This window comes from Crocodylus porosus, unplaced genomic scaffold (assembly GCF_001723895.1).
Source record: "Crocodylus porosus isolate Cpor-Errol unplaced genomic scaffold, CroPor_comp1, whole genome shotgun sequence".
Lineage (NCBI taxonomy): Eukaryota > Metazoa > Chordata > Crocodylia > Crocodylidae > Crocodylus > Crocodylus porosus.
In genome coordinates, this window is record NW_017728918.1 from 93,725,593 (window position 1) to 93,749,872 (window position 24,280).

A 24,280-nucleotide genomic window follows, 5' to 3' on the forward strand; every position below is an offset into this window, starting at 1 on the left:
TTATGCCATCAAATATGCAATCATGCAATCTGGGTTCTAATGCCAATGACCAAGCTGCTCAAGGGCTTAAGTGAAAAAAAGGCACTGCTATTCAGGCACAGGCAGTGTGACTAATCAAAACATGGTATGTTTTTCTTTCAGATTTGCCTCTGGATTATAGATTTACCCGATTTTCCTCAAATAGCTCTGAAACTGCTGGTTTTTATCCAAATCCTCCAAGATCATTGCTGTCAAATGGTGAGCCCATGCCTACCAAGTAGTTCAACTGCTTTTTTTCTTAAGTAGCCTTGTAGTCTTTACCAAACTGCTGTCATAGTGTTTTTACCAATTAGCATCTGACATAATGCTTCATGCCATCAAATGAAGAATTAAAAGCCAGGCTCACGTGCATACTTGTGTTTCACATGTTTTTTTGGTCCCACTGGAACAGATGAGACTGGAATACTTGTCTGCAAATCTTCTTACCCTGCTACCTGTCAGAATTTGTCATTTTTTCCACGCATTATATAAACATGGTAACAGCACATTGTCCAATCACTTTCAGAAGTGTGTTCAAATGAGCTCATTGCAAATTACATATCATATTATGTTATATTTGCACATTTTCAAGGATATTGTCTGTATTCCCTTACTTGAGCAGCCTCCACTGCTATAGTAAGTCCTGAGAAAAATAAGATTGGAAGGAGCATGAAACCAAAATGAGGACATACCAACCCAAATCCTGCTTTTAAATAAAAACAGTCAAAATGTAGCCTGGGTAATTTTAAGAGAGGTGCATTATTGTAGTATCTAAGGGTAAGTACAGATGTTCAAAAAGCACCTGCTGGAAGTACTTTAACTTGTCATGCTTTACTCAAAGCAGATAAGTTAAAGCAGGATCCAACCGAACAGAAGTTTGCTGTTCAGGGGAGAGAGGGAGGAAGGAGGGGCTCACAGCCTGCCTGCACTGGCTGCTAGGCGTGGTCACACACACCTCCCAGCTGGGTGCCAGACTGGCACCTCTCCCTGGTGGCACCCCCAATTCCCCCCTGCCTCCCCCCCAACCAGCTGGTGACTGTCAGCAGTGTCTGGGGGGAAGAAGTGGGGAACAGAGTCCCATCACCACAAGGGCCCCCCCCACAACTTGCTGGCTGGGATCTGGGGGGCCGAGAACACAGGGACCTTTCTCCTCCCCACCATCTTGACAGCTGCAGCCAGCAGCTGCAGCATGGCACGGCACGACTCGGCCAGGGCTGCAGCAGGGAAAGGGCTCTGGGGTCTGTATCCCACTGCCAGGCCAGGCTACTGCAGGGACAGAGACCCCAGAGCCCTTCCCCTGCAGCTTCCCCCCAGCCAAGTAGCAGTGGGCCACAGCCCTGCTGGGGCAGCTGCTGGGAAAGAAACCCTGGACTCCTTCCCTTGTAGCCCCCATCTCAGCTGGGGCGTGATGTATGGTGGGGCGGGGGCTGCTATGGGAACAAAAACCTTCCCTCCCTCCCATCAGGCTGCATAGGAGGCTGGGATCAGAGGCTGTCACTAACAGGTCAGTGACAGCCAGTGAGCGGGGCCAGCCGGGTGCTTAGGCCAAGCAAATGACCCTGTGCAACACCACCTGAAATGGTGGCAACCACATTGTAAGTTAATCCTCAACAGGATCTGGCACAGACGTCCGATAAAGAGCTCTAATAGTAAGTGCTTTAAGTTAGTTGACATCCATCCAGGGTTAACTTAGAGTGGAATCAGCCATTTTTAAATGCTTTATGTGCCATGAACATCTATTCTGTTACAGCTGTAACAAGCTTTCTGCACTCTTAAAGCGCATTAAGTATAATGTCTGTACCTAGCCTAATCTACATCTAGTTACTGCTGAAAGAGAGGGTTTTCATGCTATCCACCTACTCAGAGACATATAGAACCAAGCCTGTTATACATATGAAGTACCACAGTGGATTTAGGTGTCAAAGTGTAATCCTATTCTACCCTGCTTGAGTTCTTGGCTGCAAAAAAATGGATAGGGAGGATGGAAGATAGGTGCTCCTTCTCGAGACTTTTTGTGACTTAGTCTTAAGGGTAAAATGATACCTTGTAACAAAAATAAACATTATAACATGTTTTCAGGGACTTTAGTGGAGTGGAGTGGGATCACACTTAGTCACATACATCCCCTGAGGTCCCAGATGGATGACAGAATCTGACCCACAGTGTCTAAGTTCCAGATCTGGAAAGCGACATTGACCTGAAGTGGGACTTGGGCTCAATTTACATAGCTGTGTCCAGAATTATAACCACCTCTGTTTTTGACGTGAACTTTCTGTTTCTAGGCACATCCAGAAGTGCCTCAGTCTTTGCCAGGGGCAAGCTGCTCAACACCCAGTTCATAGTTAAGCCCAATGAGAATGCATAAATTAAGTATTTCTCCTTTTATGTCACCTCAAGTAGGTATACTCTACAAATTCATACCACATGCCTAGTAGATCAGACTCCCTGCTACAAAACTGTGGTCACCACTATTTTTTTTTTAATGTAGCATTGGTGCCAGTGTCCCATTTTGGTTCAGTAGTGGAGTGGTTAGAACATTTTCCCAGGATGTTGGAGACTTGGGTTTAGTCTCCTTCGTTGCCTGAAGGAGTTTGAAACCACAGCTTCTGGAAGAGTGCCCTAACTAGCAGGTTTCAGGCTGCTGATCGATGGGCAGGAAGAGGACACTGAACTGTTCTTTTATCCCCTCGTTATTTTGATGTGATGTGAATAAGTAAATATGAATTGGCCACAGAAAGTAAGAGAAATAGGGAGAGAGAAAGAGAGAATGAGTCTGTAACCTAGTGCTTAGGACACTAACCTGGCTGCAGTATGTTTTCTATCCAATGACTGTTTCATGTAAAATACATTACTGGTCCTTGAATTAAAGACTGGACTCCAGGTTTCCCCCTTCCTGGTTTTGACCCTAACCACAGCACCCAGTCTTGCTTTTTGGCTCCCTGCACAATGGAAGAGCTTCAGAGGAATGGAGGCGTGGAGGAGAGTATGGTAAATAAAGTGAAGAGGAGTGGGGTTGAATATACACCCTTGCCCCAGCTTTCCCCTGTTGATAGCTTAGACAGTCCTCTAATCAGCGTTCTTTTCGGACATTGTATAGGGAGCCAGGAACCAAAGAGTTAAACACTGCACTGGTCAGGTGTGTGGTATCTAGGTCCCCTTTTGAATCAGGGTCTAAGTGACTTGCCCAAGCTCATACAGAAAATCTGTGGTGCAACTGGGAGTTGAACATTGAGTTTCCCAAACCTAAATTACTTGTGCTCTAAATCTGGAGTAATCAATTGTTATGAGGAGAAATATTCCATATTTTCACTGGTTTTACAGAACAGAGCTTGGCTTATTTTGCAAGTCACATGCCTAGTTATCTATTTCTCCCAGACACATTAGGCTAGCAAAATTTCAGATAAACTTCCTTCCAGAGAACTGTATGACTTGTCATTAGTAACAGATGTCATTTCATTTCAAGATGATCAAGTGTTAAATAGTTTCCAGTAACATAATTAGTTTGGGGCTAGGGAGGCACCATCCCCAGGCACCAATTTGGAGGGAGCATCAGCTTCCAAATCAACAGCCACAGCCAGGTAGGGTGCATGGCACCAGCCCCAACCCCTGGCCACAATAAGGCAGTATTCAGGGACCCGGCACTGGCCCCAACTTCAGCCCCAGTCTCGCCCTCAGGGAAGCAGCCTGCAGGGAGCCAGCCCCACACCCTCCCCAGTGAGGCACTATGCAGGGAGACAGCCACAACTGCAGCAACAGCTGCTGTCAGGTGAGGGCTTCCCATGCTTGCCCCCACTGTCACCATCTCTCCTATATATTCTCAAGTGCTTGGCGCACACGCCCACACACACACACCCACCCACCCACCATCTCTGCTCAGGGCACAAAAATCAGTAGTTATACCTCTGATAGTTTCCTTCTCATGTCTTTATGAGGCTCTACGTGAAAAGAATGTAAAGTCTCACTCTAGTTTACTGGGCAGGGGGTTGTCACAAATTATCAAATTGCAAACATTAGAATGCAAAAAAAATTAAATCTATATTAGGTAGAAACAGTTTGAACTTGGTTTTCTTCTATAGCATAGGGATGTTGGTTTTCAGTTCTTCTGCTCCAGTATACCCAGCCACTAACTAAAGACTTCCAAGTTGGCTGTGTGTTCAGTATTAATATAACTTGCCTGGAGTCACACCTATAAAGCAAAAAAAGGGGGGGTTAAAAAAAAAGGTCTTGGTGGGGTTGGGGATGGGGGACAGACCTCTAAAAGTTCTAGTCTATACTCAGTGACCTATGGGATAAAAAATCTAGTAAAGCTGAAATTTTTACCCTTGGCTTATGCTGATAACAGTAAGGGAAGGAAAAATAGTGTTAAGCTGTCATTTTTTCCAAAACCTAAGGGACTGTATTTTCAGATACTGCAAACTGGCATAGGTCTTTTAGACTGAAAATCTTGCTTACGGTTTTGAAATTTTCTGGTACATGTCCTAAAAATGGAGGGCACATATACACATGTCAGACATCTGTTCCCAAACATGCTAATTAGCATGCATCAGAACAGAATCAATTAACAGTCTCTGCGCTACATGTATTCAGCATCCCATTCTTCAGAATAGCGGCAGGGATGCTTTAACTAAAGCTCATCAAATGAGCTTTAGTTAAAGCACCCCCACAGCCTTTTGACATGCTGGACACTAAATACACATGATGCTGTGGGTGCTTTCATTAAAGCGTCCTCCCTCACCCCAGAGCACATGTATAGACACCCAGAGTTTCTAAAGCACTGAAACGTAGAAATTTAGTCAAATTTGGTAAATATATTTGCTCCAAAATGGAGGAAGCAGGGGGAAGGAGAAATTAAATATATTTTTTTGTTTTCGCATTTTCTAAATAAAATGCTTGATTTCAGAAAAGCCGAATATTTCATTTTGAAATTTTCTAAACAGTATTTTGATTTTTTTTGTTTTGTTTTGTTTTTTTTAACATTGATCTGAATTAAAGAAATAAGGTTAAACAAAATGAAACAGAACATTTTGCTTCTGGTCATGTAAAATGTTTCCTGTTAACCCAAAACATTTTCATGTTTTCATTTTATTGGAGGAATTATTTTCCATTTTTTTCACTAGAGCCATCTAACTGATCACTCCATTATTTGCCCAGCTCTAGTTACAAGGAAGAAAGAGAGGCCCATATTCCTTTCTGTGTTATTTGTCTGGGGTTAGAAAGAAAAATGTTTGGGTTGGGAGGACAATGGAAGCTCCTGAAAACAAGGAGCTTTTGAAAGTGTTTAATGTATGCTGGGGAGAAGAGAATCATGAGACCCAGAAAACTGCTATATTGTTTTGGAGGACTGGTTTTTATTTTGTACAAATTGAAAAATTGTCAAGTTTCAGTGGCTTGAGAGAAATACTGCTGTTTTTGCGGAACTGGCCTGAGTATTGGTATGTAGGCCCCAAAATGGTATGCTGTAATTATGGATTCAAATCAAAGTATCTGGCTGCATAACCTTGAAAGTCACAGCTTTGCTTTTAAAAAAGAAACTCTTGGAAGCTCTGTTATGGTGTAATGCATGTCTGTCTGAATTATAAAATAAAGAGAATGTATTTCTGAAAACTCTTCTCTGAATTCACCTTCTTTGATAGCTCAGCAATAGCAAATGAAAGAGAAAACAATTTCTAAGCAATTTACAAGGGAAAAATTATCATACTCAGAATGACTATTTGGAGAAGCCCAGCCAAAGCTCAGGCACTGATAGTTCAAAATAATACCTTTGGTAAAGGTTACCTTCATGTGATAAATGCAGTCCACATGTAGCTGCTTCTTGAATGGGACTTGTTCCTGGAAACTACCCATTTCTTATGGAAAACCTCGCAATCACTAATCAGTTGCATACGCTCAAGTAAAAAAAGCTCAGTTCAGTTTGCTCCTGTGATGTATTTTAACCATACCCATTCCTGGGCATATTTGTTTCTGTGGCTGTTTGAGAGCTTCCTAGCCAACAAATTGCAGCCACAAGGTTCCTTCCATGGGTGGATCTAGGATTTTGAAAAGGGGGGTGCATATGGTATGGCACATCATAAAATATAGCACAACACATTTTTTGCCAGTTAAAGAGAAACTAGAAGATTTACTAATATGCTGGGGGCCCAGTGCTATATGCAGTTTAAAATCAAAGCAAAAATAAATATAACTTTATTGGAATGTGTATTAATTTGCTAGCTTATATATTAAACTTAAAATACAACAGGTGAGGCAAAAATAGTAAAAAGATACTGTTTGATTAGTCTTGTCATTATAGTTAAATGGACATCTCTCATTCAGATTCATAAAACAAGACTTCTTGAGCATCTTCATAGTGCATCCAACACTTCACTGTCAAGTCATTTCCACACCTGCATTAATGTTCACCTGAGTTAATATTATTACACCTGAGTTAAGATTTTTATCTAGAATTAAAAGCAGCCTGCAGGGCCATGAAAGATAAGAGAAATTACCATGAATAGCTAACACAGCAAAATTGCAGAAGAAAGGATCGCTTGATTAATGGAACATAAAAAAAATTTTAAAAGAAGAAAGGGCTGTTAACACTTGTGAAGTGAAAAAAGAGTAATGAAAATCAGATACTTGATAATGAGCTATGAAGTCACTTGGCTTCCTCAATACTTCTTGAATCAAAATGCTGCTGTGTCTCCGAGGCAGTTAGTTTTAAATTTCAGATGGAGCAGGGATCAAAGCGAGGTGTGACTGCTTCCCCCCACCCAGATCTGTCCCTGACTCCCCCCATTAATGAAGGGAAGCATGTGATAAAGCAATAGCAATCGGATGCCCAAGTTACTAGGGGAATGTTCGGTGGGAGAGTCCAAGGGCCAAATGCTTTTTTATGCATCTGTGTAAATCTAGAACAGTTCAGTAATCTGAATCAATGTCAAACCTGGTCTCCAGCCTCTGCCCAATCACCTGTCTTGCCTGGGAATTGAGCTATGAGAAATGATGTCAAGGGATTTCAGAGCACAGCCACTATCTGCTACTCAGGGCTGATGGGCAGTTTACCATGTCCTGCCTGACAACTCAGTTGGAGGAGAGATAAGGTTGAAGAGGTTATCAGTCAGCTTGAATGTTACTGTCCCTCAGCTGCATTGAGAAAAGAGACAGACGAGTAAAATTAAAGTGAACCCTATCGGGGCTTCTAGTCTGTGACCATGGCACAAGCTGAATCAGCCCAATGCAGAGCCAGCTACTATGTAACCTTTTGGTCAAGAATGGCTCTGCAGTTATGAGAAATGAGATGGCTTTGAGTCAATGATTAGCCTTCATTTTCCATAGGAAAACAATAGTTCTTCTGCAAGCAGTTATCATAAAGAAACCCAACCTCATCTTCTTTCTAGAAGTTCAGTTCTCAGAAACCTGCAGACAGAAGGCAGGGTACAATAACTGTTCCACAAAAACAAAGGCAGTTTCCAAGGCTGGCATTTCTTGCAGTCTCTCTTCTCTGCGAGAAGGCACAGTTATGTTTCCTATGTTTGTAAGAGTTACACAATAAACCAGCATTCATACCACCATCAGGAATGTGACTGCAATCACCACAGGCTGGTTTGAAAAGCATTTAATTATAACATGTAGTATCTGTCCAACTAATAATGGGCAATGAAATAGTGTAGCTGCACCTTTAAGAGTTTTCTCCTAGGTCACAGGTTAAATCGTATGTCAAATCATATCAGATCAAACCACAGGAGAATATAAAGATAAAGAGCTAGTAGAGAGATGCCAGCAATCAGACCATAACTCCTTCCCAGTCTGAACATCAATATCCTGCTGTCACCACATAGGGGAGGAATGCAGCGAGTGTAAATATACTTCTTCTGTACATAGTTTCTAGGCTTTACAGTATTTGATAGTTTTCTGGCATCACTGTTCAGGAAAAAAGAGTTAACCTATAGTGCAAAAAAGGTGGTCCCACTAAGTGCAACGCAACAGCTATTGACTCGATACAAGGATGCTTTTTCCCCAGGGAGCTTGTATTTGCAGAAGTGCCCTAAGTACTTTGGCAACAGAGTACGTTGGCAGTGTTTGTGTAGAAGCAGTTCCTCGAGGCAGCCAGCTGCCACTCGGTTCAACAGAAGGAACAAGAGTAGCCTGGTAGTAGTGTTAAAATATATGTGCTTTTACTTGTACTTTGTGAATTAAGGGCCTTTGCTTTTAATATAGAATACTCCACTTGCCATTCACATGTGCAGTGGCGGATTGTAATATCATTTTAACACCATCTCTGACCCAGCAAGGTAAGTATATTGGCAGGCTTCAATATCCATTCAGGCCTAGATCTAGGAAAGGTCTTAGTGTCCTAAATTCCATCTATGTCCCACTTTAGGCACCTAAATGTAAAAGTGTGTTTCTCAAAACCACTGTGCAACTCTTTGGGTGCCTGAAAGGCTGTGGAGGCCACATTTTTTGCCAATAAAGTTCCCTATGTGCCTAAAGAGAACTTGCTACTTCACATGCCCAGAATACTGCTGCCTTGGTGACAGTTCAAAGCCTGTCTCATAGCTAAACCTATTTGAGACCTTCAGACTAAGACCCCTGAGAGGCCAAGTTCAGTAGGCTTGCTCAGAACATCTAAGAAACACCAGGCAGTCCTGAGTTGAGCAGAAGCCATGGCCACTTTCACTTGGTGGTAGTAGGTCTACTGTTCACTCTGTAAACACTCTAGAGCAGTGTTTCTCAACCTGTGGGTCATGACCCAAAAGTAGGTTGAAAGAATATATGAAAGGGTCATGAACAAACTTTAAAAATAGATCAACAAACTTTCATAAATTGATTCCCTTTAAAGGAGAAAAATGTGGGAAACTCTGGCTTTCCCCTGGGAGGCTGGCAGAGTTCCAGCCTGTGAGAGGCTGCTTAGGACCCCCCGTGCCCCACACACCCACTCCCTGCCCCACACACTGGGGGGCTAGGGGCAGGGGGCAGCGGGTCAGGAGTGAGGGGCACAGGGTCAGGACTGGCCATTGATGTTTACAAATGGGTCCTGCTACAAAAAAGATTGAGAACCATTGATCTAAAGCAGTGGTTGTCAGTCAGGGCTCAATGTAAACTTAGGGGTACTTAAAAAGGTTGTAGGGGGTACACAGAACTGATGTGGCCGATAAATGCCGCATGCGTGTGCGGAGCTGCAGCGCAGCACACAGGCAGCCAGGAGCACAGCCTGGCAGCATGGAAAGCAGCCAGGTCCGGCTGGTAAGTCTGTCATGCGGGAAGAGGCGGGGGGGAGGGGCAGATGTTGGGGAGGGAGTGGGGCTGAGGCTGGAGCAGGGGCAAGAGCTATCCAACCAGAGTGGCTGCATGCGGGTGGGGGTGGCTCCCCCTGCTGTGCACACCCCAGGAGGGCAAAGAGGGGGGGGGCGTGTGCCCCAGGATCTGCATGCAGAGCAAAGGCGGGTTGCCTCTGTGGGCTGGTGCCAAGGCAGCGCTAGGCTGTTCCTGGCGAGGCTGTTGCACTCTGGGCAGGCAGCAGTGTTGCTAGGAGTAGGGTTTGGGGGGGCTACAGAGAATTCTGGAGTGGTTGCAGCCCTCCTGTAATCCCTCCCAGTGCCGCCACTACCCGCCCCAAGCACAGCCTGAGCCCAACCCCCTCGCCAGGAAGAGCCGCTCTGGCCCCAGCCCCCAGCAGCAGCCCACCCTACCTCATTTGTAAATCCAGGGGCACATGTCCCCTATGCCTTCCTGGGGTACGTGCAACAGCAGAAGTCAGCCCTCCTCTCTGCAGCCCCCGGACAAGCCACTTGCGGCTCCATCCCGCGCCCTGTCCTGGGTGTGCAGCATCTGGCCCAGCCTCACTCCCTCCCTCACTTGATCTGCCCCCCCCCGCCTTAAAAACCAGACAAAAATATAAAGGAGTACATGGGCTGAAACTCTGAGACAGAAGGGGTACACTTGTTAAAAAAGATAGAAAACCCCTGCTCTAGAGCATTGCCCCAGGAAATGAGAGACCCAGCTGCAGTTCCCCCCACCAGTCTGAGGAATTTCAAACCCGCATCTTCTACCTTCAAGAGAATATCCTAACCACCAGGTTACAGGTAAGGCTGGGGGATACTCTCCACCCTGCTGCTGAATTTGTGCAGCCAAAACACAAGATTCCCAGATCCAGAAAGAAGGTGAGAGAGATATAGAGCATGACTCTCTAGCCAGGGATTAGAGAGTCCCCTGAAGAGAGGCCTGGGTTTTTGCTCCTATTCCCTGTTCAGGTATTTTAGCCAAGGATGATTAAATATATAATACATAAACAGTATTAGGGGCTAAATTTAACCCTTGGTCCCTACCTCCTACATGACGTTCCAGGTAAAGCAGCACTATGTACAAGAATTGGGTACGATGATACATCTGTCAACATGAGCTGAATTTCACCTATGAAATTTCTTGCTTAGCCATCTCCAGAGCCATTCAGCTGCCTGTAACAAATAGCAGGCCTGAGTAAAAGGCAGTTCAGAAGACAAATGTAAGTCCTCTGTAAATCACAGGAAAGAACATATAAACATGGAGGTTTGTATGCCATGTGCCTTTTATTCATGAAACAAATCTCACTTATTTTTAGATAGCCTAACCAGTATAAATAGGAACAGTACTGAAAACAATACAAATGTTTAAGATGAAATCCATAAAGCGTTTGTCACTAGGAAATCTTGCCAACATTCAGTTTTAATTGTTTCTTTATGGCACAGAAATAAGGATTCTTCTATACATAGCCCAAGGTACTAAAACATGCAATACTGCCAGCACGTCTGATCATTTTCTTAAACGTGGGGCAAAAGTCTGGGGGAAATCTGTTCAGGATACAGCAGGTACCACTGCATTTCTTTAACAAGTACTACTACAGAGGTTTTAAAACTGCCCAGATGTTACTGTTCACTGAAAAGACTACCATCTGAAGGCCTCTCAGCACTGTAAGGAACCTATTTTAATCAGAACTGTGCTGAAGGCTGTTCCCACTTCCTGATCGCTCTAGCAGAGTTCATACATGGGTCTTTCTTACACGGTTGTAACACACATTAAAATATTTCTAGTGAGGATGAAAACCATGCTCGCCACTTCAAAACAATGCTATGTTTTATGTCCACTTGTCCAAATTAGAGGGTAGAACACACAAAATGGCAAATGTAAAGGAGTACAAAACTCAGTGTAACTTCTATAACTTATTAGCTGACCTAATCAGAGCAAATTCTGTTATCCAGTCAGAAAGTTATTTATTTTTCAATTGGGCACCAACACTCAGCTTTATAAGGAACATTAATGTTGACGTTTTTCTCTTTGAACGTTAAAGAACAAAGTGAGCAACCACAAAATAGTTTGTCCTCATTAACCGAGGTAAAAGTTAGATTTTCTCCCCAAAGCTTGCATGGTATTTTCATAAAGCAGAAGTGGGATCTGGAAATAAAACACCATTACCTTTCAACAGTGCCTGTGCTAATCAGTGTGTGCATAACAAAACTGTAGCCTTTTTCAGGTTTTTTAAATTTGAGAAAAGCCTCCTTTTATCATGAATACAAGTGCTTCATGAACAAGATTCTGCATTAAAAATGGGTGACCGTAAGTGATTTTGGAGAACAAATTAAATTTAAAATTATAGTGTGGTTTGAACTATGTGGGCAATGGCTTCTGTCACAAAGCAGAGAGGTAAACTTTCTATGTATGATACTGGGCAGACCACAACAAGAATATACAACCAGAGGCAAAGCAGCTGCAACAACATTGGAGGGAGATAGCCAGCATGGGCTTTCATCCCCTTCATCTGCCTGCTTTAGGCCAACTCTCCCTATTTGTCCTTCTCTCTCTGATATACACGCATACACAAAACAGGCTGCAATCACAAGGGCTTCATCACTTGAGGACCCAGAGGTCCTCTGCAGCAGTGGGTAACAGCACCCTCTCGGAGAGCTAGGGAGTTGCATCCTGACTGTACCCTTCTCACTTCTTTTGAGTGGAAAGACAGCTGGCAGGGAGTACTGCAAGGTGCCAAGGTGATGTGCAAATGGAGCATAGCTTGGTGTACAGGGTTGATAATGGCCATAGCTTGAGGGTCAGCAACAGCGTACATTATTGAAAAATTAGGTGGTGGTTGAGCAACAGGCATGATTTGAACATATTTGAGGTTAAAAGAATTAACAGAGCAAGTGCATGTCCTCATTCTGACTCAGTGTTTTACTCTTTCTCCAGTGTCTTTTTTTCTGTCTTCTATAGACAGTTTATCCTCGGAGGCACTGTCCTTTTCTTCATCTGACAGGCGCCTATAACACTGTAGATTTAAGTGCCATGTAGAAATAAATAGTGATGAGACCATCGTGAGATAATTATGACTTGAGGTGAAAAGTAAGCAGCAAGATCTCTGGAACATAGCCTTTTTCCATTCATGTATCCTCCTTAAAAATTAAAATGGAGAGAGAAATACAAAGCATATGAAGGACAGGTGTTTCCTAAGTGTCTTCCAGGTATTTTCCTAAACACCAGCAGCTTTTTAGCTGTCCATTCAATTTTCATCATGTCAAATACACCCAGAAGGCAGGTGGATTCTACTGTTACAAATTCCATGCAGTGAAGACAGAAGTGTACAGTTACAAAATGAAAGCAATGTTGCAACATCTTTGAAATTCAGGAGAGACAATGTGACAGCTAAATAGAGTCGCTGATTAATTCTGTCTCTTAAAATTTGCCTGGGTGTGAGCTTTGTGATTGGCATTTTCCAATAGGCCATAGTGCAGCCAATTAAAGACAGAGTTTTTTGACACCAGGTCATGTTTAAAATATAATGAGGTAAGATTAAGTTCTGTTAGTATGAGAAGCCACATGCTCAGCAGTCTTGCACTGTTGAAATACATGTTACAGCCTGATATGCTGCTTTAGGGTCGCAAGTACAAAACAATAGCAAAAGAATTGAAGAAATAAATGGGAGAGCAAAAGCAGGACAGCTAGGCACTCTAACAGCTGCCACAGGAAACCAGCAGGCAGAGGCAAGCTAAACATTGCCCCAGTCCACCGAATTATAAAACATAAGGGCCCCTTTAGCCATTCAGGTGATCTGATACATGATCTACAGGATTGTGCCTCCTGTCATGCCACCACATGTGCATGGCAGGAGGTGTGATTGTAGGATCCAGCATCAAATCCAATCACATCTTATTGCTAGTGTTAGCCCAGGATCACGATCCTGAGTTTCCCCAGCACCAGCAAGTAGCAAGCTCCTGTGACTGCGAGCCCTGCAGCTGACAGGGCTCTCAGCCTTGGCAGCAGAGGGGGCACTGCCATGGCTAGGAGCTTCGTTAGCTGATGGGGTCCCAGCCACAAGGGAGCCCCTTGCCACATGTTCAGTTAGTGGTATAATAAGAAGGAGCAACTAAGTTATTACACATTTTTTCTGGAATAACTTTGTGACGTATTCCTTGTATTATCATGCCATTACATGGGCATGTGCCTCCCCAGCAACCAGTCAGTGGCTGGGGGGAGGTCCCCTCACAGCCAATCTCACTGACCAGGCAGTGGCTGTGGCACTCCCGGAAGTAACTGCAACGCTTCATCCGGCGCTCCCACGCCCTGGCCAGCGCTCTCAGGGGAAGCACTGGCACTCCCACCTGCCATGCACCCCTACGTGTCGCCACTGCCCCATTAATTGATTGAACTTGTACCTGGGTCACTACTTAAGACTTGATTAACTAGTTAATCACATTTTAAGTAATAAATATAATGTATAGATGGTGCCTAATAGACATTACCCTTCATAACCAGCATTGTGCTTTGTAGACCAAGGGAGCCCTAACAGCAGGGGTGGGCAAAATGCAGCCCAGGGGCTGGATGTAGCCCACCAGGCCATTCTATCCAGCCTGCAGGGCCCCTAAAAAATTTAGAAAATTAATATTAATCTGCCCTGGGCTGCCTGTCATGCAGCCTTCAATGGCTTGCCAAAACTCAGTAAGCGGCCCTCTGCCCAAAATAATTGCCCACCCCTGCCTAAGAGCTTACTACCAACAGAGACTGTTTGGGGCCTAAGATGAAGAAGTCACTAAAAGCATAGAGAGCGTGGCATGACTGTGGTTGAAACAGCTCTGAGAAACTGTGGTATGAGGGTTGGTGTCATTTAGAGCAACAGACTAAATAAGCTGCAGAGCTTTTTCTGGAGCCCATGTCATTATTCAGCCCATAATATTCCATGGTGAACCTCTGTAAGGAGAGTGATGCACTACAGAGTGCGCTTTATGATTGCTTTCCTCCTGGCCTTGTCTGAAAGGATGTCCCAAGTATGCTTTAGAGGGGCTCCACCAGTTTTTCCACCTTCCAGGATCTGAACTTCCTGATGCAGCAGTTTTGCTCTTCACATAGAAATCTTCTGTAGTTTTTCTGACTGACTGCAGGCCTTAGGCTAACCCATTGCAGGGACACTGGGTGAGTGAAAGAAGGAAGGAAAAAGAGGAAAATGAAATACAGAGTAGTAGTTCAGTTTATATACACAAAGAGACACCAAGAAGTTTTCTAGTGTTTGTCCTTTCCCATTACCAAAATTGTTGCCCTGGCCCCCCCAGAGTAGGAATCAAAAGGCCAAGTTTGGAGGGGAGGAAGAGAACAGTTGTACCATTATGTCTGAGAAGGAGAAAAGTTAGAGAAAGATAGGAGATTACTTATTTAATATAAGCATTTATGCAGCTAAATAAACATGCCTGGCAATTTAAAGACCAAATACGATTCCATGAGCTAGACCACCCTGTGTTGAGTGCTTGCTTTGTGCCAAATTGGTAGCATGTTTTGGTCATAAAAGTGGCTTAACCAGCCCAGGGAGGATCACTTCAGTAGGGCAAAAGCTCTTGCAGAGGCTCAGACATTACTTACCCTTTCTCTGACTGGCATAGAAAATGGCACATGGCCAAAATGTCCTTGCATGAGGATTAGTGTAACTTTCTGTAAATTAGGAAGCCTTCATGTGCCATTAACAGCCTCAGGGAGCCAAGCTATGGAGTACTGCAACCAGGATTCAGGAAGTGCAAAGGTGAGTATTAAGCAGGCTGCCCTTTATTTGCTCTATACTAACCATGCTTCAAAAAAGGATCTGGCCTTTTCCAAATTCCAGCCTGAGTTAAGCCATGACTATGAATGGTCACTGCTTTGAGAGGCTTCCACACTAAATAACAGCTTTGTATAATTAAAGAATACCTGGAACGTTTTGTGCCCATCTGTTTTATTCTATTTTACTATATTGTCCAGAACAGGGTTTTGAGGCTTATAGCAAAAGTATACATTAAGCAGAAAGTCAATTCCTAGCAGCGGGTACCAGAAGGGATCCAGGGCTAGGGAGGTACTTGGTTGAAGACACAAACATAAAAAGCCTAGTTAATTGTGAAGGCAGCAGAAACACCTGAAAGGCCCAGAGTTGCAGGGAAATAATCAGCAAAGGCAAACAAATTCTCAAGAAGTATATATTTTTTTCCATGCAGAAATGTTTGGTCATAAAGAAGGAAGGAAGAAAAATACTGGTACAAAAAGCCTCTGACCTATCAGAATTGTTTCTAAATCATGCTTTAAAAATATGCATGAATTACATATGCACAAAAGTACATGGATTTCAGATCCAATGTGACAATTGCTAAGGCATTCTCCAAGTGCATGCAACATGATGTCCCCTCAGTACTTTGCTAAGCAGGCAATGTGTACTGCAGAACCCAACTGTGATTTAAAAAACTAGTGGGAATCAACAGTGGGAATCAACAGTGATGAGAACCAATACACTGAATGTGGAGAGCCCTCCAAGCAGAGGTAGTGCAGTAGACTTTTTTGCTGGAAAAGAGGAATGCAGCTAGGGTGTTTGCAACAAATGAAACAGAAGTACAGAGAGAACTTGGGAGCAGGATACAAGATTCTTGATAATATGGAAGATAGGAAAAGCAATAGAGTTGTGGCAATATTGCATAGTAGCTTTAAAGAGAATGTGACAGATTACAAGAGTGAGCAAGAGGTTGATGGCTGTTAAATTAGTGACAACAAATGAACATAATGTCAAAGCATGTACAGCAAGTGGGAACAGAAAGGACAGTTTAGAGATAACCTTGAAAGTCCCATGAAAACAGTGCTGGAGAGAAAGCAGGAGTAGACATGAATTAACAGGCTGGAGAAAGAAATGAAAGGTTTGAGGCAGTGTATCAGGAGTGAGGACAGAGACAGAGTACTGGAAATGATCAAAGGCTTGGATTGCTAAGGTTGCATTTCTGAAGAGATAACACCTTGTCACTTACAGAAGTGGTCAGAGGAAAAATCCAAATGATTATATTTGATTATACAAAGAGAAGCACTGATGACTCAGCATAGACTTCTGATCGTAGATATTGCAGTAGGGAAAGAAGGAAAGACAGCAGAAGAAAAAAGAGAGAGAAATCAAAGCGTGGAATCTGAAAGGAGAGAACATAAAATGATAGAGAAAGGATAAGACAGCATAGTGAAACGATGCAAAATAAAGTGTCAGAGCATGAAAGGAATAGCATGAAAAGGAAGGGACCTGTAGAAAGACAAGGAAAGGAAAGTTGAAGTGGAAAGAGTCATGGTGGTGGAATTCAGAAAAGCAAAGTATAAAAAAGAAAAACGGTGATTCAAGAATGGCAGAAGACTAGAAAGAAAAACAGTTGACAAAGATACCAGACTCATAAAACAGAAGCCCAAAAAGTTATTGCAAAATCTAGGGAAAATATCCTAAACCGTGGAAACTGTAGAAGAATAAAGATTTTAGAATATATGATGAAAGCCATTGAAAGGATTATGGATCAGGAACCAAGAGAAAGAATAAAGATACGTATAATAGTTTATAATACAAGGTGAGGGAATCACAGGTGTTATATTCATGATGAGATAAATGCAAGAACAGTTCCTCAAGGGGGATAAGAAACTGCCTCATGCATTTGTGGATTTGGAGAATATATTCATCGGCGTCCCCCATGAGGTAGCATACTGGTGTTTGTATAAGACAAGACTGATTGGAAAAGACTGAGCATTACAGAAGTAGTGCATAGAGACCAAAGTAGGAGTTAGAACTGCATAGGAAATGACAGAAGAGTTTGACATCAAGGTCATCTGACCTTACAGCTGAGCAGGACTAAGGACTGAAACAATAGAGCATGCGTTACTGCCAGATCAGTCTCTGGCAGCTATCTTCTTCTTACCTCTCCATTCTCTTCACACATTGGGACAGGACAGCTGCCAGTATGGCTGATCTAAAAATGTTTAGCTTTCCAGGTGTGAAGAAAGATATTTTCAAGTTATGGTAGAGTAAGGCTGGACCCATCCAATCCCAGGGAGTTCAAACCCTATCCCAAGGAGTTCAAAAAGCCCTAATGATGCTTGCATTTTAAAGAAGCCTACTGTACAAGTTTTTACCAATCGCTTCCATGTATACTTTGATAGTATTGGGAAACGACTGCACTTCCTAAGAAGACATGGCTTAATCACAATTAATTGAGTCTGCTGGAGCATGGTAATTACTGCACTCCAGCATACTCCAGCATCACGTGTATCAGCATCCCTGTGCTGAAAAATGACCGTAGGGTGCTTTAACTACAGCTTGTTCAGAGAGCTTTAGTTAAAGCACCCCACCACCATTTTTCAGCACAGGGACACTGATACTCGTGACACCAGTGGCGATGCATAAGGGTACACAAGGGTTCATATGCACCTGCTGAGAGCGCTGGTGTACCCCCGATGGCAGCACTGTCCACTTAAACAATGAGCGGGGTGGGGGCAGGTAGGAGTGCCAGTGCCCCCTGCAAGCGCTTGCTGAGGAGCAGGGCCACCAGCATCAGGTGAAACAGCCACGCTCACAGGTGGTGCATGAGTGCCAGCTGGGGAGTGGGACCACCAGCAGAAGCAGCCATGGCCATTTCCAGAACTCCTGTGGCTGCTTTTTGGTAAATCAGATCAGCCGCGAGGGGACGCCCCCCCGTAAGCATGATCAGCTGCAGGGAGACCCCTCTGCTCAGTGTGATAGGCCACAGGGGGACCCCCCCAGCCACTGAAGGGTCTGGGGGGGGGGCATGTGCCCCCCCAAAACAAGGCACCAGTCACTCATGCGTGACAGTCCATGCACTTTAATTAGCGTGACTCTTGGAGCCACTCTAATTAAAGCACTCCCTTCTCCCCTCCTCCTCCCTCCCCACCCCGCAGAGCACAAGGGTATAAATGCCCTTTACTTCTGAGATGCAGCCAAAGAGAGGGGGAAGGGAGGGGGAAGCCTGTGAGCCAACTTTGTGCTTCTCAGATTCTGGAGACAGCTGGGGACCAGAGCATTCCTTGTGAAGAATAGCTCTAGTAGCTGCTCTAATATCCTCTGCTTCCACAACAGTTCATCATAGTTTCATAGTTTCATAGGTTGTAGGGTTGGAAGGGACCTGAGTAGATCATCTAGTCCGACCCCCTGCTATGGTAGGAAAGAGTACTGGGTTTCAAATGACCCCAGCAAGTTGTTCATCTAACCTTCTCTTAAAAACCCCCAGGGTAGGAGCCTGCACCACTTCACTTGGGAGTTGGTTCCAGATCCTAGCCGCCCTGACTGTGAAGTAGCACCTCCTGCTATCCAGCCTAAATCTACCCTCTGCCAGCTTGTGACCGTTATTCCTGGTCACTCCTGGCTGTGCTCGGGGGAACAGGTACTCCCCCAATGCCTGCTGATCCCCCCTGACTTGTTTATAACAGGCCACTAGATCCCCCCTCAGCCTTCTCTTTTGGAGGCTGAATGGGTTCAGGTCCCAAAGCCTCTCCTCATAAGGCCTGCCCTGTTGTCCCCTGATCATACGAGCGGCCCTCCTCTGGACCCTCTCCATGCTGTCCACATCCCTCTTGAAGTGTGGCGCTCAGAACTGGATGCAGTACTCCAGCTGCGGCCTGACAAGCACCGCATAGAGGGGGGAGGATCACCTCTTTGGACCTGCTTGAGATGCATCTGCGGATGCATGACAAGGTACGGTTGGCCTTCCTGACTGCCTCCCCATACTGCTGGCCCATGTTCATCTTGGAGTCAATGATGACTCCAAGATCCTTTTCTGCCTCTGTGCTGACAAGAGGGGAGTTCCCCAACCTGTAGGTATGGTGCCGGTTGTTCTTCCCCAGGTGCATCACTTTGTACTTGTCTGTGTTGAATCCCATCCTATTCTCATCCGCCCACCCTTGTAACCTGTCTAGGTCTGATTGCAGCCTGTTGTTTCCTTTCAGTGTGCCTACATCCCCCCACATCTTAGTGTCATCAGCAAATTTGAACAACCATCCTACAGCTCAGAGTTCAGTAGGTGGAATGCACTGATTGGCACTACCTCCACCACGCTGCACCTCCCCATCAAACTCTTATACCAGAGGTTGCAATAGGGGATGGTGATATAATACAGACCACAGAAATGCTGGAATTGTATCCATTCAGGATTTAAAAAAACAAGAAGAGTACTGTAAACCTAATCATAAAATTAACCCAAAACTCAGGAGGGTGTTTGACTTGAATGTCCTAGCTGCTCCCTTCTTGTTTGCATAATCCAAACCTGATCAACTGACAGCCTGCTGGCCATGTGTGGCCTCCAGGCTCCCACCAAGCTGCAGCCAGGGTCTCTGGGTTCTCCTTCCATCCTCTAGGTCCCTGCTCCCTTCCCAGGTGGCAGCACAGCACAGTGCAGACTGCAGCCCAGGGCACCTGCATAATGCAGTGTAACAGGGGAGCCTCTCACCAAAAAGCTGGGAGTGAAGCTGGGATGTGCATACATGCAGTGTAGTTGGACAGAGGGAGAGGGGGTGCATACATGCAGTGTGCAGGATGTGGGACCTGTGGTTCACACTGGTGTGGCCCACACAGTCCTTGCTTTTGCAGCCTCCAGAACATGGAGCACCTAGCTGCTTAAAAGCTGGACAGCCCTGAAATAAATGTTCACGTACTGAAATGAAACCCTCAGGCTACAAACAGATGTAGCATTTGTCCCAGGATAAACTGTTTTACTGTAGGACAAATTTCAACCGTTTAACCGTTTCTATCTATTGTCTAGGGATAAATCCTAAAAAGGCTCACAGGATAAAAAGTACTAATTGTTTATGCCAGGACATTGCAAAGTGCATTTGAATGGTTATCTCGGGATTAGAAAGGCAATGTATGTACATGCCAATCCTGGGATATTTCTGTTCTGGTTCAAACACAGGCACAATTTAGCCAGGGACAAATGCAGTCTTCCTCAGCTCAGAGATCAAAGAACAAGAAAACAGGCTAACCTAGAAGAGACAAAGGCATGTAAGAGGATTTCAAAAAACTGGTGGACAATACAAGCAAACCTTGGATGTCTTGGGTTAAAAGTGAAGTAATGAGTAATTTTTTCCATTGGAAGATATGAGGGGAAAAGGAAGTTTCAAAGCTAAGGATCACGTCAAAGTTACAGATACCAATTCTGACATTCAAGAGGGTGTTGGCTGTTCTTAAATTGTACTAAAGGCTCCCCCAGCTCCCCTGGCCCTGCTGGTGCCCCTCGCTCCCACCCGCAGTTCCCACCATCCTGCTTGTGCCCCTCACTCCCCACCATAGCCCCACCAGCCGTGCTTGTGCCCCTTGCCCCTCACTCACAGCCCCTGTCCCACAGCTCTGCTAGAGGGGGCCCCAGCTGCCAGGACTATGGGGCCAGGGACCCAGGTCCACAGCCCTCTGCCCCTAACAGAAGGCAGTGGCTGCTACAGCAGAAGGAGCATGGAGCCAGCTCCCCCACTTCTGCTGCCTGCTGCAGGCTTGGGTGGGGGCAGCGCGCACTCCCAGGAAGCAGGGGGGACCTATTGCCCCCAGATCTGGGGGTGGGAGGCAGGGGCAGGGTGGGTGTGCACTGCAGGCTCAGGTTCCTGGCCCTGCTGCTCTCCTCTGGGCCCTCCAGAGCACAGCATGTGCAACCCGGAGTGGCAAAGCACAGCTGGGACATGCACAAAAGCTGCCTGTTGCTGCAAACTTGGAGCTCCCCTAGCCACACTTCCTGTGTGTGCAAAGGGGCAGCGCAGGCAGCAGCACTGGGTTGTGCCCCTCACTGCTGTCCCTGCCTGCAGGGGAAGTGTGGCCAGGGCAGCGTGGAGCGTGCAGCAGCAGGCAGCTTTCGTGCACATCCCAGCTGTGCTTTGCCTCTCCAGGTTGCACACGCTGGGCTCCGGAGGGCCCAGAGGAGGGCAGCAGGGCCAAGAGCATGAGCCTGCAGTGTGCACTCGCCATGCTCCCACCCCCCGGGAGCCAGCCTCACCCCCTGCCCCTGCACAAGCCCAACCAACAATGTGTGGACCATGAGTGGCTCACTACTGGCCCAACCGGGCTCTGTGCCTCTATATGCAGCTTCCCTGAAGGGCTGATAGTGTTGCTATGGGTGCACCTCCAGCCAGGTGGGCACTCCTGCAGGGAGCTGGCAGGGGGCTGAAGGAGCCAGGAGATGTTGGGGGAGTGCTTCCCAACCAACAGCATCTGGAACTGAGCCCATGGAAGCGCAGAGCCAATAGTGCCACTCACGGTCCATGTGTCGCCGGGCAGACACTCCATGTCTTTCAGCAGCACCTCCTTGCTCCCTCAGCCCCCAGGCAGCTCCCCAGAGCCAGCCTCTCCCCCCCCAGCCCTGCCCCACATCCCTCAGCCCCCTGCAAGCCCCAATCACCACCCCACAGGCTTCAGGAAGAAAAGTGAACCTGAGCCAAACCTTGGGTGAGTGAGAGCCTTAGGCTCTCTGTGCAGGGCTGGGGGTTTCCCTGCCCTTTTTGCAGTCAGCTCTTGCAGGCTGAAACTATGTCTACCTGCAGAGCTCTTTGCAAGAGCAGGAAATCCACAGGTTTCTCTGCTAAAAGGTAAAATCCACTTTTTCTCTGCTAGAGAGGAGAAATCTGTGGTTTTCTCTGTTCTTGCTTGGGAAGCGGAAAACCCAGATCCCTGATGATAAGTCTGCTGCTTGCATGAATATAACTAGTTCTTTGGGCAAGAGTGAAGTTGGGGTGATGTGGGTTGACACTGCCAAGACCAGGTACTGGGCTTTTGTGAGACTCATGCTCCAGGATCCAACCAGACACTGGTGCACATGAACTCCTTTTTGATTTCTGCTCCACCCAAAGTTTAAAACCAGCTGCCTGGCAGTAGCAGTAGCAGTAGCATGTCTACCTGTGTTGAGGGAGTCTGTTGACTTCGGGCTTATTGTAACCTACCAGATCCCTTCTAAACTTTTCATTCCACAGGTGTTAGTGACCTGCTCTCTTTTTTAATTGTCTTGCTGTTCCATCAGTCAAACTAACCTTTGTCCTGCCATTCTGCTGCCTGAGAGCTGCTCCTGGTAAGGAAGCTCCTATTTCACAGCCCTTCAGATTGTTTTAGACTCACCCCAATTAAGTTATATTTGGTCTGTCTTCAATCTTAAATGGAATAAACCAGCCCTAGGCCCCTAGCATATTAGTTTCTTTTTAACTGTGTTGTTTCACATGGGAGGGTGCACCTCACCATCTACACCCGCCTTTTCAAAATCTGGGATTTGCCCGTGCATCCAAGTTTTGGATTTCATGGTGTAGCATTCCCCCAGGGCCATGGGATTTGCAAGCAGGAGACAAAAGTTAGATCCATCCCACTGGGTCTGCATGATGGCACTGGGGGAGGTGGTAGTACTTGTATGGAAGGTGCAGGAGGTTGGGTAAACTAGAATCCTAGAAAATTAGGGGTGGAAAGGACCTCAGGAGGTCATCTAGTCCAACCCTCTGCTTCAAAGCAGGACCATCCCCAACTAGATCATCCCAACCAAAGCTCTGTGTACTCGGGTCTTAAAAACCTTCAAGGGTACAGCTTCCACCACCTCTCTGGGTAACCTATTCCAGGGCTTTACCACCCTGCTGGTGAGACAATTCTTCTTAATAGCTAACCTAAACTGCCGTTGCTTCAGCTTGAGACCACTGCTTCTTGTTCTGTCATCTGCCACCGCTGAGATCACTTTACCTCCATCCTCTTTCAAACCCCATTTCAGGTAGCTGAAGGCTGCTATAAAAATCCCCTCAGGCTTCTCTAGACTAAATAACCCCAGTTCCCTCTTTCCTCATAAGTCTTTCCTCATAAGTCATGTTCCCCAGCTCCCTCATCATTTTTGTTTCCCTCCACTGAACTGTCTCACATCCTTTCTGTCAGGGGCCCAAAACTGAACACAGTTCTTCGGATGTGGCCTCACCAGTGTTGAATAGACGGAGATAATCACTTCCTTTGATCTACTGGCAGCACACCTACCAATGCAGCCCAGTAGCTGTTAGCTGTCTTGGCAACAAGGGCACACTGCTGGCTCATTTGCAGCTTATGGTCCACTGCAACCCCCAGGTCCTTTCCTGCAGAGCTGCTGCCCAGTCAGTCAGCCCCAGCCTGTACTGGTACATGGGATTGCAGGACTTGGCACTTGTCTTTGTTGAACCTCATGAGATTTCTTTTGGCCCAATCCTCCAATTTGTCTAAGTCGCTCTGAATCCTAGCCTGCTGTACTACTCCCCCCGCAGCTTGGTGCCATCTGCAAACTTGCTGAGGAGGCACTCTACGGCTGGCTGATTGCCAGTGCTTGGTGCTAGGTGGGGAGGGCTTCAAGTCCTAAGGAGCTGCCCTGGCCAGTTGCACTAGGTGTGGTCACAGGCTCAGGACCAAGCAGGGCACTCAAGGGGCATGCTTGCCCTCTGTGGGGCGGTGCCCTCAGGGCACTGGGCTCCAGTGAGCAGGAGCCAGGAGGGTGCAGCTTCCAGCTCCAGGGGCGTCCTGGCCCGGGAGCTGAGTGGAGGGGGAGCCGGAGGGGAGGGCTGGGGGCTCCCCTGGCCAGTCCCTCGCCTCCCAGCCCCAGCTGCCCGCGGTGACGTTGCGTTTCCTCCCTCTAGCGGAGCCGGGAGTGCCGGCGCCAGAGCCCCTCGCTCCGCTCCGCGCGGTCCACCCGGCCCCAGGCTGCTGCAGCGGGGAGCCAGACGGGCCGGCCCGGCCGGGGCAGCGCGGGAGCCCGGGGCTGCCCACGGCACCGCGGAGAGGTAAGGGGCGCGCGCTGCGGGGGTATACGTGTGCGCATATGTGCGTGTGTGAGTGTGCATGTGCGCGCAAGTGTCTGCAAGTGTGTGTGCGTACACGAGTGTCTGTAGTTATGTGCGCAAGGGCGTACGTGTGTATGCAAGTGTGTGTGTTTGCGCACATGTGTGTGTGTACGTGGTCGGACGCGTGTGCGTGTGGGGGCCGATCCCGGAGGAGGCTCTCGCTGCCCGCCCAGCCCAGCGCATCCCGGCGCGGGGG

General features: G+C 46.4%; 1 protein-coding gene across 1 annotated transcript in view; it reads left to right on the plus strand.

Moving 5' to 3' along the window:
- Positions 1-24,280, plus strand: part of LOC109312144 (dermatan-sulfate epimerase-like) — a 330,716-nt gene that overhangs the window by 249,751 nt on the left and 56,685 nt on the right. The window contains exon 12 of the mRNA XM_019538188.1: positions 142-237. Within this exon, the coding sequence (XP_019393733.1) occupies positions 142-237 (96 nt within the window). The remainder of the gene's footprint in view (positions 1-141; positions 238-24,280) is intronic.